Source organism: Rhinolophus hipposideros, assembly GCF_964194185.1.
Source record: "Rhinolophus hipposideros genome assembly, chromosome: 3".
NCBI lineage: Eukaryota > Metazoa > Chordata > Mammalia > Chiroptera > Rhinolophidae > Rhinolophus > Rhinolophus hipposideros.
The window spans coordinates 6,721,022-6,740,967 of NC_138049.1; the positions used below are offsets into that span (position 1 = coordinate 6,721,022).

General features: G+C 41.8%; 1 protein-coding gene across 1 annotated transcript in view; it reads right to left on the reverse strand.

Moving 5' to 3' along the window:
* The window catches only part of SLC22A3 (solute carrier family 22 member 3), a 94,551-nt gene that overhangs the window by 1,634 nt on the left and 72,971 nt on the right, over positions 1-19,946 (reverse strand). The window contains exons 6-10 of the mRNA XM_081045311.1: positions 12,591-12,688; positions 12,257-12,471; positions 6,727-6,835; positions 5,573-5,685; positions 2,197-2,296 (exon numbers count right to left, since the gene is read on the reverse strand). Of these exons, the coding sequence (XP_080901437.1) occupies positions 2,197-2,296; positions 5,573-5,685; positions 6,727-6,835; positions 12,257-12,471; positions 12,591-12,688 (635 nt within the window). The remainder of the gene's footprint in view (positions 1-2,196; positions 2,297-5,572; positions 5,686-6,726; positions 6,836-12,256; positions 12,472-12,590; positions 12,689-19,946) is intronic.

Consider the following 19,946-nt stretch of genomic DNA (forward strand, 5'->3'; position numbering starts at 1 on the left):
AACAAAAATAACGGTCTCCAAGCTCATGTTTTACCTGTTTTCAGACCTCAGCAGGGGTTAATTAGCAGTACAGCTTATAACTTCTCTACAAATTTCTATTGAGTAACAGATGGTTTGGAAATGAGCTGATAACGCGAACAAAAAATGCTTCATTTAAACTTCTAGAATATTCTCCTTTCTCCTGACCTCCTAACAATTCTGTGATTGGGGTGACAGGATTGCACCCCCACCCTGACTCTGATATGAACCAAGAAACTGTCTGTGATGATACAATAAGCAAAACGTTTCTTCTTTCTGGATGAAGCAAGAGCTTACCATGGAATAACTCTCAAGAGAGCTTCACACAGTTTTAATACCATTTATAAATATCTTTTCTTGACTTACTTTTAGCTTACAAAATGACAGGGCTTAGGGAGAATCTCCCAGCTCACCGCAAGTTTCAGGTTGGATTGTTATAGGGTGAAATGTAAGTCAAGCTCTGGGTGAGAAGTAAGCCAGGACTCCTCACTTCACTTCCAAACAAGCACAGAATGTGTCTGGGTTACGTCATGAGACAAAGGTCCTCTGATTGGCCAGTACTGGTAGAAGTCAGTCACCAGGATAGGAACTGCTATTTGCTTTTGAGTACACCGACAGACCTTTCTTAGGAAAGTTCCGGGATAACTAATGAATCTTATTTTTCAAAACAGCATCAAGAAACAGGGCAGTGAAATCCAATGAAATTACGGCGTACATTTTTAAGGTCTGGTAAAATACTCGTGAGACTCTTAGCAATGGTTGCCTCCCTCTGAGGAGGGAGATGGTACCTCAAAGAACCTAGGAAGAGAGAAATTTCCAATCCTATCAGGGACATACTCGTTATTTGAAAAATTCATAATCAAGTAGGATACAGCATAAAATAATAAAACTACACAAAGCTACGGAGTCACACCTGAGCACCAGACAATATCAACCCTAGTCCTGCACATAGAAGTTGGGAAACCTTTCCAAACATAGATTTCCTGGTATATGAAAAAGTGAGGGTAAGAACTTGTATTAGACAGCCCTGTTCTGAGTATTAAATGAAATGACATACGTGAAACCATCAATCACATAGGTGCCTAAAAAAAATGTTAGTTTCTACTCTCTTCCCAATCTACAATTGAAGAAAACACCCGCCATGAGGTCAGTAACAGTCTTTTTATAAATATTTTTGATACATTTTTTTTAAATTTAGAGATCCACACCCTTAATTTCTATGCTATTATTTAAAAGAATGCTTTTTATTTTTTAAATTAGTTGTTAAGTTAGTTTTTAAAATTACACAAATAATGCAAGACCATGCGTTGTAATTTTTTTTAAATCAGACAATACAGAAGTCTGTAGAGTATAAAAGTAATATCTTCCCTTCCACACACCACTTTCCAATTCATTTCTATCCCCAGGGGGTATACATTATTATTTTAGTTATTTTCCTCTAAACTCTTATATTCATATTCTCTCTTTCTACCTCTTAAGAGAACTATTTCAAACAGAGTAAATTAGAATTTTTGTAATGAGAATTTTTGTTAATATAACAAAAATATATTTCACATTTATATATTGGATTATATTCACTTTCCCTGCACACCATTTAGACACAGTTCTCCAAAATTCAGTTTCTTTCTCTCTCTTTCCCTTACTTCTTTCTATCTATTTATCTATCTCTATCATCTACCTGTCTATCCTCTGTTGCCTATCTATCTATTATCTATCTTTCCATCCAGCTACACAGAGGAATTTCTATTGGTTTTAGTTTTAAATAAATGCTATATAACACATTGTTTAGTGACTTTTTACTTTGTATTCAATCTTGGAAATCTTCCCATGTCATTACACGATTCTTTTAATCTCTGTATAATAATCCACATTATGAATATATTATCATTTTCACAATCAGTTGCCTATTGATGCCCATTTAAGTTATTTCTAGCTTGTCAATTCATCAATCCCTTTCTTTTATATTGCTTCATACCCATATGTGAAAAATAATATATATCCTTTTATAGGTTTTTTTATGTTAACCTTTTACATCTTACTTTAAATTTTTTGCTGAGGATGTGAGGTGGGGATTTAATATTATTTTTCCCCATGGGTATTCAATTTTCTCCATACCATCCACCCCCAGTTGTTTGAAATACTGCTTTTATTTAGGATGTGCTGAATATCGTACGATACCTGCCAAGTTTTTCTACATCATCCACTGTCTCTGGCAAGGCAATGCCTTTGGTTTCAGGCAAAAGCATCACGAGGCCACCGCAGACCGATGCCAGGATACCTATGGAATTGGGAGAGGTATCAGCCACCAAGAACACACAGCCAGCCCCTCATCCCTCTGGCTCACTCTGGAAGCATCTGTACTCATTTACCTTAACTAACAACGCTCTGGTGACCCCAACCAGCTCTCCAGTTTTCCTCTACCACGATTTCCTCACGTTCCTCAAACCCTGTGCAGTCCCATGGCCTGGTATACATTTGTATACTAGGTACACTGTACACCTGGCATACATTTGTTCATTCACTAATTGGACAATTACTTATTGAGTGCTTAGGAAGTGCCAAACATTCAGAGAAGACCTCATCTTCTACTTCATGGGAAACTAGAAGCCACTAGAAGGGAGTCCCTTCCGCTTCCTTTTACCAACACTAGAAGATCACTGTCTCCCTAATCCTCCTTCTGCCGTGTTACACCACAAGACTTGTCCCTACTTCAGCCCATTTCTTAGAGTCTTTTTGGGGCTCCTCACTACAGTGATTAATCCCCTCTTCTGTACCTTTAGCCCACTGGTGGGAGTATTGAAACATACTCAAATCTTTCATCTTTAAGGACCCTTCTATCAACCTGATATCATCCTCCAGTCACCATCCTCCCTTTTTCTGTTCTTCAGAGTCGAAATTCTTGAAACATTGTCGTCTCCTATTTTCTAATCTTAGTGGTATGCTGGGGAATGTCTCCAGAAAATAAAACCCTCATTTGTAGTGTCTGAGAATTTCCATGGTATAAATACTCCCACCAGGGACATTTCAAACTACCGATGTGTTATCACTGAATGAGGCACTGGGAGGAGATGCGCGGCAGCACAGTTTTATAGGGTTTCCACCATCAACGTACAAAAACGTATTGAGCCTCAAGAACACAGAAAACAGTAACTATAAATGATTAGGAACTGAGGAGTTTTGAGTATTCATTATTTTATATACTTTCATTTTTAATAATGGCTCAGTTTAACAACTACCTCAAAAATTCTTGAAAGTTGAACGATTGGCCCTGGTGAGCCGTGCGAGTCAGCTGCATTGCCACCGTGAGTCTTATCCCACCTCCACCTGGGGTCTGCCCAGTGTTCTCCCTGTCACCGTGCTTCAGTCAGATCACCAGTGGCCGCCACCACCAGATCCAAGGGCACTGCTTCTAGTCCTTGCTCCTGGCCCAGAAGCACCACTGGCTGCTGGTGATGACTGTCCATCTCCCCACTCTCACCCCTGCAACCCGCTTTCCTGCTGCATGCTCTCTGGCTTCCCTCCTACTCTTCTCACGTTCCTTCTAATTCCCTTGACCCACTCCTTTCCCTGTGCTTATCCTGACACTTCATCACTCCTCAGGGCTCTGTCTTGGAACTCTTCTTTCCTCTCACTCTGTCCTATTTTCTGGGGGGTCTTGGTCACTCCCAGAGTTTCAATGGTTATCGACATTCAAATGGCTTCCAAATTTTTATCGATTAACCACACTTCTCTCCTGAGCTCAGCTCTAGCCAAGCCTGCGGGTTTCTCACGATGTCTTATGCGCCCTTCATACTACAAATGGCCCAAACAGTGTCCCTCAGGGTCTTCCTGCAGACCTGCTTCTCTGGTGGTCACTAAACTAGTGCCTGTGCTGTCATCTAGAGTTTTCCCAACCAGGAGCCTAGGCTTCCCATCTTCTGCTCCCTCTGGCCCCCAACCATCAATCATCCCATCTTGTCAATTTTACTTCTGATATATTTCTTGAATCAATGCTCTCCACAGCACCCCCACTCTCATCATCTTAAACCCAGTCATTATGATCTCTTACCTGACTACAACCATATTCTTTTCATTGTCTCACCCCTCGCATTGTCCCCCTCCAATTCATTTGTGTATCTGCCACCAGAGCCATATAATTCTAAAACACAAACCTCACTGTCAACCTCACCTGCAAACTCTGCAATAGCTTCCGACTACTGTTTAGATAAAGAGGAAACCCTTTTAACATCCGATGAGACCCTTTGTGATCTGGCCCCAGCCCCCAGCCCCGGCTACCTCTCTCTCCAGATCCCAACTCACATGCTATATTCTGGCATTTACCTTCCTGGCTGTCCTCCTCTTAACAGCTCTTCCTCTTGCTCTTACCCTTCCAGCTTCCTGGAGTACCAGCCCACCCTTCTCATGTGAATAATTTCTACTCATTGTCAGATCTCAACCGAGACATTTCTTCCTTTCTCTCTGACCTTCTCTCCTCATCTTAACTGTGTTAGCTGTCCGAGTGATGTGCTCTCATGGCACCCTTTACTTTCAGCATTTGTCACACTCGAATGTGACTGATTGTTTGGAAGATTGGCTCTCTCTGCACCATAGTAGCAGTGGCCAGCTTAGCCAGCACTCATTGAAGGCCAGGCCACAATCTTGAATTGTGGGCTCCTAGACCACTCACTCCATCTTGGTTGAACGCTGACCCTTTCCTTCCTTTCTCATGCTGGCTCCAGAATCAATGCTGACCTCGATTATCAGGTCCCATGAAATAATTTGAAATGATCTTTTGTTGATTTAGAACCTGACTTTATATCCCTAGTACTATTAGGATTTTTGCATTCCTCAGCCTGGATGTCCTCAAGGACTCAGTCTTTTCATTGTAACTTAAATTACTGAGCAATGACTGAAAAAGGAAGTGGAGGTGGAGGGAAGTTAGATGAGGCATTCTCCCATCTGTCTCCTCTCTTGCTGAGGACCGTAGACGGTGTGAGGTCCAGGCAGAAAGGTTGGGACAGCACTTGAGAGGCACTGGACTGAATCACCTTAAGGTCCCTCCTTTCGTGAGTTCTGGGAAGATTGGAGGTAGGAAGGAAGGCCTGAACTTGCAGGGCAGCAAAGAGGTTACGTTGGCTGTGCGAGGCATCTGTGTTCTCTGTTCTTTCAGCATCACACGTTTAGCATCAAAGCAAATAAAGACGTGATACTGAGAGACACAGGACAGTTAATAATTCAATTGTTTTTTAGGCTTCTTTTAAACGGACTAAAGGTCCAGTTTGGTCCCTTGAAAATTATGGGCCTTTGATTATCTCAATTGTCTGTCATAAAGGAGTGTTGTAGTAGTTGATTTTAATTCAGAACCTGAACAAAGAAAGCTAAATTGAACACTGTTCCTCACAACCCTTTGATATACAGTAAATTTAAATCATTTAGGGTGCACATTTCGTTGTAACCAGATTGGTTCCTCAAAACTAAAACAGTTGATATAAAAACACTAAGTGCATATCATTAATATAAAACCTAATAATGTGGGTGAATGCATTTAAGAATAGTTTATCAAGTGAGTGCTTACCAAAGATGATAAGAGGCAGTTCTAGCCAAATGGCCGCTAGCCGGAAGAGCAGAAATGGGGCTATGATTCCCCCAAAATCACATAAACCTGAACAGAGAGAAACTCCAAAGTTTCTGTAGATAAAAAAACACACATTGTTTTAAATGAAAAATATTTAAGTAAATTCAAGGTAAGCAAAATAAATAACAGAGAAATTATAACAGTATCTTTCCATTGCTATGGTTTTTAACTTTGCAAATAGCTATTACTCTCTCATATGCTAAGCAACCCATTTGCATTCTGTACCATTGCATATCTGGATGAGCGCTGAGTCCCAGCGAGACTAGCAAGGCGGTCCACAGCATGGGTGGGAATCGTTCTGCCATTAGCAGCTCACTACCCAGCCAGTGACACTCCCATGTCACCCTGGTACCCCAGCTGGACAGAAAGCTGTGCCGTGAACATTCCCTCAGGAAAAGAGACCACCGCACACGAGTGCCTGAGCACTACTTCATTTCGTCGGGCACTAACGGGCTGCTCACAGCCATGAGATGTGGAGCATGGTCAGAACAGAGACTGTGGCCTGTCGACATTCAGATGGCTTCCAAATTTTTATTGATTAGCCACACTTCTCTCCTGAGCTCAGCTCTATCCGAGCCTGTGGGTTTCTCACGATGTCTTATGGGCCCTTCTTACTACACACGGCCCAAACAGAGTCCCTCAGGGTCTTCCTGCAGACCTGCTCCTCTGGTGGTCACTAAACTAGTGGCTGTGCTGTCATCTAGAGTTTTCCCAGCCAGGAGCCTGGGCTTCCCATCTGCTGCTCCCTCTTGCCCCCGCCCATCAATCATCCCCAATCAACCTGGGTGTTGCTGATGAAGACAGACTTAACCCCCATCTAAGCGAGCACACTAACTAGCTAAGTCCAGTGCCTTTCCACAAAGCCACGGCTGTGTATGAAGGTACTGGTATGAGGACTATTTCTGTCACAAAATGTAGAGGATAGCAATGCAGAAAGCAGCTACAACTCAAAGCATATTGTTTTGACTGGCTGAATTCAGCCCAGACTAATATGTCACCAAGCTAAGGAAACTATTTCACGGTCTTTAAGTCAATTCAAAACATTTGGCTGCAGAATTACTTAGGAGAAACCATGACATATATGATGCAATTACCGTAATGTTGTTGGGTACAATTCTGAATTTACCAAATAAACAATTTCGAAGGCCATGGTTATCCCCAGTCTTCCCAGGGTAGCAACTGTGGTCCTCAACCATGGTATTCCTGCAAATACAGAAAGTGTGGAAGTCAAGAATTAGTGGTCTGCTTCCAATAAAGTTTTACAAAACAATGCAAAGCATTTGCTTAGTGTTCTCCCAGCCCTTCGTCTTCGCAAATTTTAAGCATAAATGATTGCTGTCTTCTAATATTGTAGCCAAATTTCAACAGCAACAACCCCCAGCAGGATTCTCACTGATGTTTTGGGGTGTTAGCTGCCTTTCTGAGCAGGGTCAGATTATAGATACGGTCAAGAACCATTTGTTGAGCGGCCACTACACTGAAAACAACATTCCTTGCCTTGTACACTGGCATTTTTTCTGAAAGACAGCCTTCGCGTGTGCCCTTGAAAATCATCACCACCGTCTGGTGCCCATTTGTTCTTTCTATTCAGACCCCTTAGTGATAACACACAGAACTGCTTTTCTCAGCAGTCCAGGAATTATCCAGACATGAAGCTAGCTGCCTTTGGTTTCTGTAGAGTAGCTATGCTTCAAGGACTGGGATTTTCGGGAGGCGGCATCTATACCATGCGTTATCATCAAGGTGTATGCCACTCATTATCTCCCTTGTCTCCAGTCTTGCTACTTCCCTCATGAAATTATCCACAGAAGCCTCATTCTTGAATACTGGTTGGCTCATTGATTTAAAAATGAACTGTTTGAGGGCTGCTCTGGTTGTATGAGGAAACTCTTTAGTGGGAAACGCCAAGTGTTCTTTACTAAATCTTTTCTTTCTTTTGTATTTTAAGAGAAGAAGGAGTAAACCATTTTTGTTCTAAAAAGTCACTGACGCAGATTTCTTGACTTGTGCAGGTTATGCCACCCTTTCCTAGATGATGGGGTGAGGATACGTGACCGCATCAACAAGAGTGTACCTGGCCTCCTGACCAGAGTGTAAAGCGTTCAGCAAGTGTCTGACTTCCATCCTTGAAAAAGGAAACCTTTGCCTTTTATACTTAGACTTACTTATGCTCACTCAGCACTAAATGACCCTTTTGTCTTCCGGAGTTATTGCACTTTTCCTGAATATACAATTATGTGGTGGAAAAGTGGGCATGAACGAGGAGATTGAAAGAAGAGAATCATGCTCAGTAGATGTGTGCATGTTCTCACTAAAGAATAATTAACAAATCAAAAAAATGTGAAGTCCACTAAATAAAATAATTGCCTAGGAGGTCAAGCACAGAAAAAGATGGTTCAAGAATCCAGATCACTGCTGGGAGGCCCCAGCTTGCAAACTGGCGAGGACATCTTGGTGTGCTTGATGTTTTTCCCAGATGAGAACACCTGAAGCTCTCAGATTAACACTTACATCACAGAAGGAGGAATATCAGGGGTGTGCTGATACGCTGGGCCACCATCTGCTCTGGCACAGAACCGTTGTAAACATGTGTTTTATTTAGTCTGCATTTTTTCAGTAAGGCCAGGGAGGGAGACTAGGAAATGCATTCCACCCTTTCCTTTGGTGAGCAGGTGGTGCAGGGCCAGGTGCCCGGGAACGGAATGTGAGAGCCATTGCCCAGATTCCCTGGGTCCTGGCCCAACCAGGCAGCCTCCCATTCCTCTCAGGCTGCTAATGTGGAAATAACTTGATTATCCAGATTAGGTTCTTACGTTATAGGCTTTTTCTACTGTATCAATTGATTGCTCTACAAGCAAGTCACACTGACAACTGCAATGACAATTTAAGTTTATAACTGAGGCTAGGACAGTTTGCTGGAAAGAACTCACAAACACCAGGAAATCAAATTATAGCATGCGCATACACACACATAAAAAACACATGGCTACCTCAGTGAATAGAGATAAACAACTAGTTAATTCAGAAATAATTCATATAAAAATGACCAGAAAAACATTTAGAAAACACTGTCAAGTTGACACCCTTGAGGATACATGGTTGATCCTACCTGCTGACCTTAATCTGAAAAACCCTCAACTCCTTCCAAGCAGTAGAAGCCAGTATTTAACTACACCTCTACCATGACAGAGATATTCTGTGAAATGTGTCACAGAAGTCCCAAAGGCACTGCATTGTTTATCAACTAAAGAGTGAAATGAAAACAATTTATTAGAAAGTATAAATGACATGTGACTATTACACATGCACACAAAAACTCGGTCACCCCAATAATGTGCTAAATTCATGGTCGAGTGGCAATAGATACCGTTTGATCAATGAGCAAAACACCAGAAGACAATTTTAAAATGAGGACTGAAGCTGAAACCGTCTTCCACAGAGCCATGAAAACCCAGAGAAAGAGGGTCCCTCTTATCCAAACTGCTAGGTTTGCAACCATCCTAAATAAACTCAAATTAAAGATGGCAGATGAGGATGGATAAAGAAAGCTCTTTATTTTGCAGACTTTGATTAGAGTTCAAAAATTCAGATCAAAAGCAGTAAGTCTTAGATGAGGATATGGTACAGCCAGAAAGACTATGTATTTTTCCAGAATTTTATTCTTCAGACCAATGCAAAGGTGTGTGGAGTGGAGGAAAAGCCATTTTCTGTGACAGAATTCCACAGCTGATTCCTAAAAGGCCAATGGGCATTCTCTACAGGGTTGTCGTCCTGTTGATGACATCAAAAGTGACTGAGAGGAAACGTCTTTCTAATGTTAGCCAAGCAGCCCCAGTAACCAAGTCCACAAGCTATGCTATGTGGACATAGGGCCGTCAACTCCAGTGAGGAACCTGGGTTATTTGGCACTCACAGGGAGCATTAGGGATTTGCAACCTATCCTTGCCAATCGTGATGGACATGTGACTATAAAAGCAGCCAGATCTATAGAATATACACACAAAATGCGTCCAAAATAAGAGCAATTAGTTTTCAACAAAGCTAAGAACAACGCTAAAGTTTAAAAACGGGAAGTTCTATCTACAAAATAAAACTGATCAGACCAGAGAAGTCTATTTGTTGCCCATATTTTCCAATGTGTGAAAGTGTCTCTACACAATAGCTTGGTTCCCACCCATCTAGTTACATCAACATTGGTTTGGACATGCGTACAGTCTTGCATGCTTTCTGGGGTCATGCTGAATGCAGCACACATGAAAATCATCCCAAGCCGTCTAGAGCCAGAGAAAATCTTCCAGGGTAAAGTATACATCACAAAATGACAGAGCAAACTAAGTCATTCATCTTTCTCCCCACTTTCCTAATTTTATACGCAATGAATACTTAATTTCCTATTCCACAGGTGATGGGAACAGAAGACCCCATCTGAGGGAACTCCATTTTTAAATTAAACCCACAACATGCAGGGCCAAAATAAAAGGGAAAGAACAGTGGAATCTCCAGTGTTCCTGATTTGTCACCCTTCCACTTAAATTGTACGTAACCACTGAGGACAGGAATTACGTCTGTCTTCTTCCCGACTTATCCCCACTCCTGGGTTACTGGTGATGGTTAATAGATACTAAATAGACATGCACTGACCGACACCTATTATACAGATTCCACAACTCTTAGAATGTGTTAACTCAATGTAGTGGGATGAATAGTGTCCTCCCAAACTCATGCCCACCCAGAACCTCAGAATGTGACTTTATTTGGAAATAGGGTCTTTGAGAGATCATAGTTAAGACACAAGAGACACAGAGAGAAGAAGGTCATGTGAAAACGGAGGCAGAGACTGAAGCGAGGCCAAGCAACACTGGCAACCGCCAGGGTCCAGGAGAGGTGTGCACCAGATTCTCCCCCAGAACCTCCGGAAGGAACCAGCGCTGCCAGCACGCACCAGGAGCCGGAAGAGGCCGGAGGAATCCACGCTCACAGCCTGTAGAGAGCCTAGCCCTGTGACACCTTGCTTTCCAGCCTCCAAGGCTGTGAGAGAATACATTTCTGTTATTTCAAGCCACCCAGGTTGTGTTACTTTGGTACTGCAGCCCTTGGAAACTAATACACTCAAGAAAAATGAGACAAATGTGACTAGTCCGTTCGGTCGATTACCAACCACTCCTATACGACCGACAACTTTACATCTTTTTTTTTGCCTTCTGTTCTGAAGATAAGCATTACTGTGATTTTATTTAAATAGGGGTTATCTGATGTGTTGGGACTTTATAAACCTTCATATAATTAATAAATTCATCTGTAAGTATCTGAGTGTTTTCACTTCTACAATATTATCAATTCTGTCCTGGTCTTTAGAAAATTCTCAAAAGAAAAAAAAGGCAACCTGTCTCGTGCTGACACAAAGGACTACCAGAGAATCCAGCTGTCCCTATAACCCCCACCTCACATCCCCTGGAACACAGAAATAATTAACTTGAGCTAATTCACACATTCCCTGGGAGTTTGAAAAGCTCCCTCTGTCAGCGCTTGCTGTGACCTGTGGCAGAGGTAATCTGGGTTGTGTTAACCGTGCATTTGGAGTCACCTGCAACCCCCACACGTGCACCAGTCATCAATTCCTGAAAAACTTAACTCTGAAACGTCTCTGAAATCACCCTCTCCCACCCAGGCCTGACTGCCACCGTCTTAATCCACACTCTGCGCTTCTCTCCCTCACTGTCAGTGTCCAAACTGCTGCAGCTACGAGGAAGCTACCCCCGCTTCCTCCTCTCGAAGCTCGCGGGACCATAACAAGCTCCTGGCATGGCCTGTGAGGCCGGTCACCACTGGTGACAGAAGATCCCTCAGTCTTGTCACCTGGAGATTCCAGCGATAACAATGAACATTCGGTCCTTGCACCCTCAGAGGTGATTCCTATTTCCGGGAATGACACTCTACTTTGGAGAAATCACTGCCACCCTTCCCTTCTCTCTGGCCCATTTCTTTTCCTTCTTCACTTATGCCTCATTCTCACCTCTGGGAAGCCTTTCCTGACTACACCCATGCATTCATCACTCCTCACACTATTTAGTTTGTTTATTTTTATTTATTTATTTATTTTTGGTATTTGTAAATCTTGTAAATAATTCTATTATTTCATTCATCAGTGTGAGTTGCGAGAGTATTCAAATATCTTTCTCCCTTACTAGGTTGTGATTATTTTAAAGCCAAGAACTGTGCCTTTCTTTCTCTGTAGGCTCTGTGTCTCTCCTGGGGTTGGTTATATGGCTGATGCTCAGGAAATGGCTTAAACACCGTCGAAGCTATCCCAACAGTAAGTCAGATAAAGGTGATCAAAAGTAAACTACATCGCTGCAAGCTGGATGTCACTCAACATCTATTTCATCCATCAATGAGCCTAAAAGGGGACAAAACAGAAAAATCTATAGGACTGATCTCTTACACTCAGAGTCTTTACACTGATTCAACAGAAACTTGAGTGACATCCCTAAAGCGTGACTGGCATGAAGATTTTGACGCAGTGGTACATTTTCTAAGGACAAGTGTTTCCTTAGTCTTAATTATTTTGATTTACAATTTTTTTTTCAAGTTCTCGGCCGCCACATACACTTGGAGGACAATTACCTTCTGGTAAGAATGCCGTGACAAGACATGCCACTCCTGCCATTATATTGCTTGCTGCAAAGGGAAGGCGGCGTCCAAAACGCTCAATGGTCAGTAAGATCAACAGGGCTCCTGGCAGTTCCACGACTCCCGAGACAAAAAAGTCGACATAAAGGTTACCTCCTACAATCCCCAGGCGCATGACGAGTCCTTGATAGACCACTGCACTGGTGAACCTGGAGCAACATCGAAAGACAAGGGAAAAGAAGTAAGAGATGACGTCAACCTGACCGGAAGGGAGGGCTGCGGTGTAAATTTGACACAAGCTTTTGAATCCATCACAAGTCAAACTTACCAAGCAAACATAAGTATAAGTGTGCATTTCCTCATTTGGGGAGTTCTCACCAGATCTAAAAAGGATGGATTACTAACTTCCTCATCTGAAACAGTGATCTATACAAGAGAAGCAGATTTCAGTAGCAATATACAGCAAGAAACACCTGCATATTATAGATTTGTCATTAACCAGATTCAAAGCTACCGAATCAAATTATCTTACTGAACTGACCCGGATCTTTCACAATTACATCTCAAACCTGTGGATGAAAAGTGTGATCCTCCAGCCTTTTTAATACATCAAATTCCCAGAGATGTGGTCGCTGCCCTGGGAATCTCATTCTAGTCTAGGCTAATATCAGGAGTACTGTGTCCTAAACTGTTCTGATCAAACAAGGAAAGAAGGTGTGCTCTAAAGTCAGATACATTTCTGCATGGATCAAGTTAGAGAAAATGAGCATAAAAGTGGCAAAAGCAGGTGGGATCCAAACAAGTGTTTCTTCACCTATTATATCCTCAAAACTTATATTGACAAATAAGACAATGGTAAGTTCAAGAGCAAGCATGGCACCAAAAGTATCTCTTTGCTTCTGTCCAGCGAGCATCTTTTTGACCTAGGAAAATTCAGCTCATTGCCTTTTGGCCATCCAAGAAGTTGGTCTTTTCTTTAATTCAATTAAACCAAGATTACTGTTTCCCTACTGTATGTAAAATATGCTAAAGGAAATAATGCTGAACAATAAACCCTCCACAGCCACAGCTCCTTCCAAAGTAAGCGTAACACAATTCCATGAGTGACAACGGTTTTGCATTTCCATGTGCTGGACATTCTGTAACCTCTGCCTGGAGGGCCCTTAGGCCTCCCCAGTCCTGATTTCACCTCCACTGGGAGGGCTTTCCTAATCTCAGGTTGAACCGATGACTCCAAGCTGTGTCTCTACGCACCAGACCACTATTCTTGCCCCTACCCATCATGTGCCCTATGGGAGCATTTGAAGGGCAGAAACCGTATTGTCTAAGGCAACAAGCTGATATTCAACCAATGTTCGGGTGATAACAAAAAGTGAAGTGCGCTGGCCATTCCCTCAGAGTGCCACCCGCAGTCTTTGTCCTTCTATTAAGTGAGAACCCGGACTAAGAAACATAGGACCCCACTGTCTGTTTCAGATGTGGCCCAAGTTGAGTGTAAATCTGGGTAAATTTTCCCCAAACCTTTGAGCCAAAGTCTCTCTACTAGTAGTCACAAGATTTTGAGTAAACTGACACTGATAGTTACTTGTCAATCATCTTTTCCAAACATTATACTCAGCGAGTCAACCAAAGTTTGATATCTCTGGCCTATGCGTACTCCAGGGAAAGTCACACACACACACACACACACACACACACACACACACACACACACACACACACGAAGGCTGCAAAATGCATGTCTCTAGATCACTTTCTTTACCAAGACATACATTTTTCACTTTTTAATATCTCTTAATTTGGGATGTGTCCTACAACTGAGCTTATAAGAAAGTAATATGTCACAGTTTAAATACCAAGTGAAATGGATTTTCTCATTTAGTGGTACATAAAGTGACAATGTGTCTTAAAATCAATAGTGTCTTAGAGGCCATGAAATAGTAGTTTCCACGATGATGCTCGTGGAAGACTGCTAATTGTTTCCATCATCCATTCTTTCCCTCTCCCTTTTGACAACAGAATCCACTGAATTTTAGTTGGGCACATTTATCCTCTCTTTCAAATACGGCTGGCCCTGTTACTAAGACTTCAGCAATGAGATGGGAGCGGAAGCCATGCGTACAGGCTCTGGATTCCATCCTTTAAAAGGAAATGGCTGGGTGTGCATTTACTGTCTTCCCTTCCTGAGGATGAGGATGGAAGAAGATGCTGGTGAACCAGCTTCAACCAGACAACTTATCACAGGTGATGGCGGAGAAACAAGACAAACAGAACCCAGGTTCTGGAAGGCCTCACAGAGCAGAGCCGCCCCCGTGCTAGGCATGTTAGAGTTTAGAAAAACACTTATCTCTTTTTTTGTCACTTTATTTTATTTTTTGGGTCTCTGTTTCAGCAGCAAGTTGACCTGTACCCTACCTAACACAGTGCCTATTAAGATGTTCCTTGCGCTAATCTTCTAAATTTTAAGACCCCAATGAAGGATTTTGTTTTTTACCTACCTTCATTTTTGCTGCCTCAAAATTAAGACAGGAATACCAAAAGTGGAAGATAGGAAGTTATTATATTAGGACAATATATTATTATATGGTGTTATTAAAATGGTTTCCATAGTGTCTATATATTACCCACATTAAAACAGCAAACTTCTACGGAGTTAGATCGTAGGCTCAATACTTTACATGGATCATTCCATTTAATTGTCACCAAAACTCTGTAAAGTTAGTATAATAGTCCCCCCTTGTCTGTACTTTCACTTGCCACAGATACCTGCCATCAACCAGAGTCTGAAAATATTAAATGGAAAATTCCAAAAATAATTCATAAGTATGAGATTGTGTGGCATTGTGAGTAGTGTGGTGAAATTTCTTGCTGTCACACTCTGTCCCATTTGGGACATGAATCCGTCTGTTTCCCAGTGTCTCCACGTTGTAGACACTCTCTGCCTGTTAGTCACTTAGTAGCTGTCTCAGTGATCAGATCGACTGTCATGGTGTCGCAGTGCTTGCATTCAAATCACCCTTATTTTACTTACTAATGGGCCCAAAGTGCAAGAGTAGTGATGTTGGTACTTCGACTATGCCAAAGAAAAACCATATAGTGCTTTTTTTAAGTGAAAAGGTGAGTATGGTACAATAAGATATTTTGAGAGACAGACAGAGAGAGAGCTCATTTACATAACTTTCAGTACGGCATATTATTATAATGGTTCTATTTTATTATTAGTTATTGTTAATCTCTTAATGTGTCTAACTTATAAATTAATCTTTATGATAAGTATGTATGGATAGGACAAAACATAGTATATATAGGGTTTGGTATTATCCACGGTTTTAGGCATCCACTGGGGATTTTGGAACAGATAAGGGGGAACAACTGTACTTTCATTAATCCCATTTCATAAATAAGAAAAATACAGCTTAGGTCATTAAATATTAAATAGCAGGAAGGTAGCCAAGTCAGGATTTGAAATCAGCCAGTTGATGGAGGTCCTCTGTTCTGAATCCCCACACTTCACTGCTAAATACATAGAAAGCTGTTTATTCTAGAAAATTTCTTTGTAGTTGATGGTCACGTTTATAAATTTTTAAAGAAGGATGCTACATATTTGGGCAAAAATCTAATCTTTAGTGAAAACACTGTTTAATAGAAAAGTTAGATTTGACTAAAATAATTTAGATAAATTAGATTTGGCTAAGATATTTGATATTTTTGAAAATTTTTAAGTTCAGGACTAAAACCACTCATAACAGGAGGGCAGTTTCCCTCCCTGGGTGTATTATCCCAGCAATTAACTAATAATTAATTTCTAAGATTGCTATTCAATATTATATTAGTTTCAGGTGTACATCACATTTATTCAACACGTATACCTAAAGAAGTGATCCACATGATAAGTCCAGCAACCATCTGACACCGTACCACGCTATCACAATATTACTGACTATATTCTCCATGATGTACGTTACACCCCCATGACTTAACATTTTTATACCTGGAAATTTGAACCTCTTATTCCCCTTCACCTTCCTTCCTCCCCTTTTAATTTTTAACATTCAATATTATTTTATATTAATTTCAGGTGTACAGCATAGTGGTTAGACATTTATATAATCTAAGAAATGATCCCCCTGACTAGTCTAGTACCCACCTGACACTACATATAGTTATTACATATTATTGACTATATTCCCTATACTTTACTTTACATCCCCATGATTATTTCGTAACTACCAATTTGTACTTCTGAGTCCCTTCACCTTTTTCACCTTGTCCCCCAAACCCCTCCCATCGGTCACCCCGTTAGATCTAGTACCCATCTGACACAATACATAGTCATTACAATATTATTGATTATATTCCTTATGTTATACCCTGCATCCCCATGACTACGATGTAACAACAAGATTGTACTTCTCAGTCCCTTCCCCTTTTTCACTCACCTCCCAAACACCCTCCCATCTGGCAACCATCAAAATGTTCTCTGTAATGAGTTTATTTCTGTTTTGTTTATTTGTTTGTTTTGTTCTTTAGATTTCACATATAAGTGAAATCATATTGCCTCTGTCTTTCTCTGTCTGACACTCCACTCAGCACAATTCCCTCCAGTTCTAGCCCTGCTGCCACAGATGGCAAGAACCCATTTCCTTCCATGGCTAAGCAATATTCCATTATATACATATTATAAATATATATATATTCCACCTCCTCTTTATCCATTCATCCATCGACGGACACCCAAGCTGCCTGCAAAGCTTGGCCATTGTGAACAATGTTGCAATGAACATATGGATATACATGTCCCTTCGAAGTAGTGCTTTGGGTTGCTTTGGATAATTACCCAGAAGTGGAATTACTGGGTCTTTCTTTGTTACTTGTTATAGCCTTTGTTCTAAAGTCTAGTTTGTCTGGTATAAGTATTAGTACCACAGTTTTTTTCGTTAGTTTGTTTCCATTTTCATGAAATTTCCTTTTCCCATCCCTTTACTTTCTATTTATGTGTGTCTTTTAATCTGAAGTGAGTCTCTTGTAGGCAGCATATGTAAGGGTCTTGCTTTCTTATTCATTCAGCCACCCTGTCTGTTGACTGTAGCATTTAATCTGTTTGCACTGAAAGCAATTGTTGATAGATGTGTAGTTATCGCCATTTTATTTATTTATTTATTTATTTATTTATTTATTTATTTATTTATTTATTTATTTAAGAAGTCCCTCTGAGATTCCTTGCAATTGCAGTTTGGTGTTGATGTATGTCTTTAGCTTTTTCTTATCTGGGAAGCTCTTTTTCTGTCCTTTGATTCTAAATGATAGCCTTGCTGGGTAGAGTAATCTTGGTTGTAAGTCCTTGTTTTTCCTCATTTTAAATATTTCCTGCCAATCCCTTCTGGCCTGCAAAGTTTCTGTTGAGAAACCAGCTGACAATCTTGTGGGAGCTCCCTTAAAAGTTACCAGTTGTTTTCTCTTGCTGCATTTAAGATTGTCTCTTTGTCTTAACCTTTGCCATTTAAATTATGATGTGTCTTTGTGTGGGCCTGGTTGGGTTCATCTTGTTTGGACATTTCTGTGCTTTCTTGGCTTGTATATCTATTTCCTTCACTAGGTTAGGGAAGTTTTCCATCATTATTTCTTCAAACAGGTTTTCAATTCCTTGCTCTCTCTCTCTTCTCCTTCTGGAATCCCTATGATGTTGGTATGCTTGATGTTGTCCCAAAGGCCCCTCAAACTATCCTCATTTTTTTTTGGATTATTTTTTCTGTTTGATGTTCTGTTTGGATGTTTTCTGTGACCTTATCTTCTTAATCACTGATTTGATCCTCTGCTTCATCTACTCTACTGGTTCTACATTTCAGTTATTCTAGTCTTCATTTCTGACTCGTTCCTTTTTATATTTTCTGCCTCTATTTTTATATTTCCTATCTCTCTGTTGAAGTTCTCCCTGAGATCACCAAGCATCCTTATAGTCAGTGTTTTGTATTCTGCTTCTGGTAGATTGTCTCCATTTTGTTTAGTTCTTTTTCTGGAGATTTTAATTGGGACATGTTTTTTTGTCTCCCCATTTTGGCTGCCTCCCTGTGTTTGTTTCTATGTATTAGGTAGGGCTGCTATGCCTCCTGGTCTTAGTAGAGTTGCCTTATGTAGTAGGTGCCTTGCAGGGCCCAGTGGCACTCTCTCCCTGGTCACCAGAGCCAGCTGCTCCAGGTGTGTCCCTTGTGTGGGTTGTATGTGCCCTCCTGTTGTAGTTTAGCCTTAGTTGTTGTTTGCACATCAGTGGGAGGGATTGACCTTTGGACTGATTGGTTGTGAGGACTGGCCATGACTATAATGGAAGAGCTGTTGTGCAGGGGCTGACCCTATGGAGCAGGGTTTGCTTTGGCAGGGCTCTGCCTAACCACTCTGTCCTTTGGATGTGTTGTCCTTGGAGGTGGACAGGTGATGCTCTAGCTCAGTCCAAAGCTGGCCACTGGGTGTGCCAGCCCCAGGGCCTCCTGGGGGGGGGGAACCCATGATAGGCCAAGTTCAGCTGCAGCCTGTGCCCTGCCCAGGGCCACCTGGCATGAGCCATAAAGCAATCCGCAGATGGCCAGCACCACACTGGGCTTGGAGGTACCTCAAGAGTCCAAGTCATGAACCAAGACCAGCTGTCACTAGTGCTGGGCTTCAGGCTGCTCAGCCAGAGTTATGGGACACGCCAAACACAGGTTCTGCTTGTTTGGGTACTGTGAGAGATTATAGGAAAGTCTGCAGCATGAGCCAAGGCAGGCTGTTCATATGGAAAAGCCACTGGAAGTGCCTTGGGTGTGCCCAAAATTTGAGTGGGGTGGGGTCTCAGAATCACTAGGGTAGGCCAAAGGAATGATGTTATCCACGTTGATGGAAACTCAGATATGGTGGCCACCTGCATCTGCATGCCAGAAGGGGAGAGGGCTCAACAAAGAAACAAATGGTTTCCATTAACTCTCCATCCAGGAGAAAGCTGCCCCTCCTGCCCTCGTCCTGTAGCCAGACAATTCAGTTCTTCCCCATATGTCCCTGGTGATTTTCAAGCTTCTGCCACAGTGCTGGAGCTCAGAGCAAGTGAGTCCATCAGGAAGTAAGTCCTTGTGTGGGCTCTTTAACAGAAGCTCCTGGGAGTGCAGCTACCTTCCATCTCATTCGGCTACAGTCTCCGGTGGTTTTTATAGCCAGAAGTTGTGGAGACTTCTCTCCCTTGCACTGAAACACTGGGTGTGGTGGTGTGCACTGAAACAGCCTGGTGTGGAGACAGGACCCCTCACTCCTTTGGGGAAGACCTCCACAGCTGAGATATCCCTCCCAATTTTTAATGGTCACATGTGGGTGCAAGACCAACCCATTTCACATCTCCACCCTGCCTACGAGTCTCTCGTGGGTTCTTCTGTATGTCTGTAGTTGTAGGGTCTCAGTTCAGCTAGACTTCAGGTGATTCTCAATGATGGTTGTTCTGTAGTTTAGTTGTAATCTTGATGTTGTCATGAGAGGAGGTGAGCACAGTGTTTACCTACTCCACCATCTTGACCAGAACTCCCAGCAATTCATATCTTTTCACTCAGAGCTTTTCTACGAGTCAGACTTGGGTCGGCCCAATTGTGCTCATCTCAGACTACTCTCTTCTCTCTAGGGAGTCCCGGATAGGTCTGCTCGTCTGCATATATGTGTCACTGTTCACCTG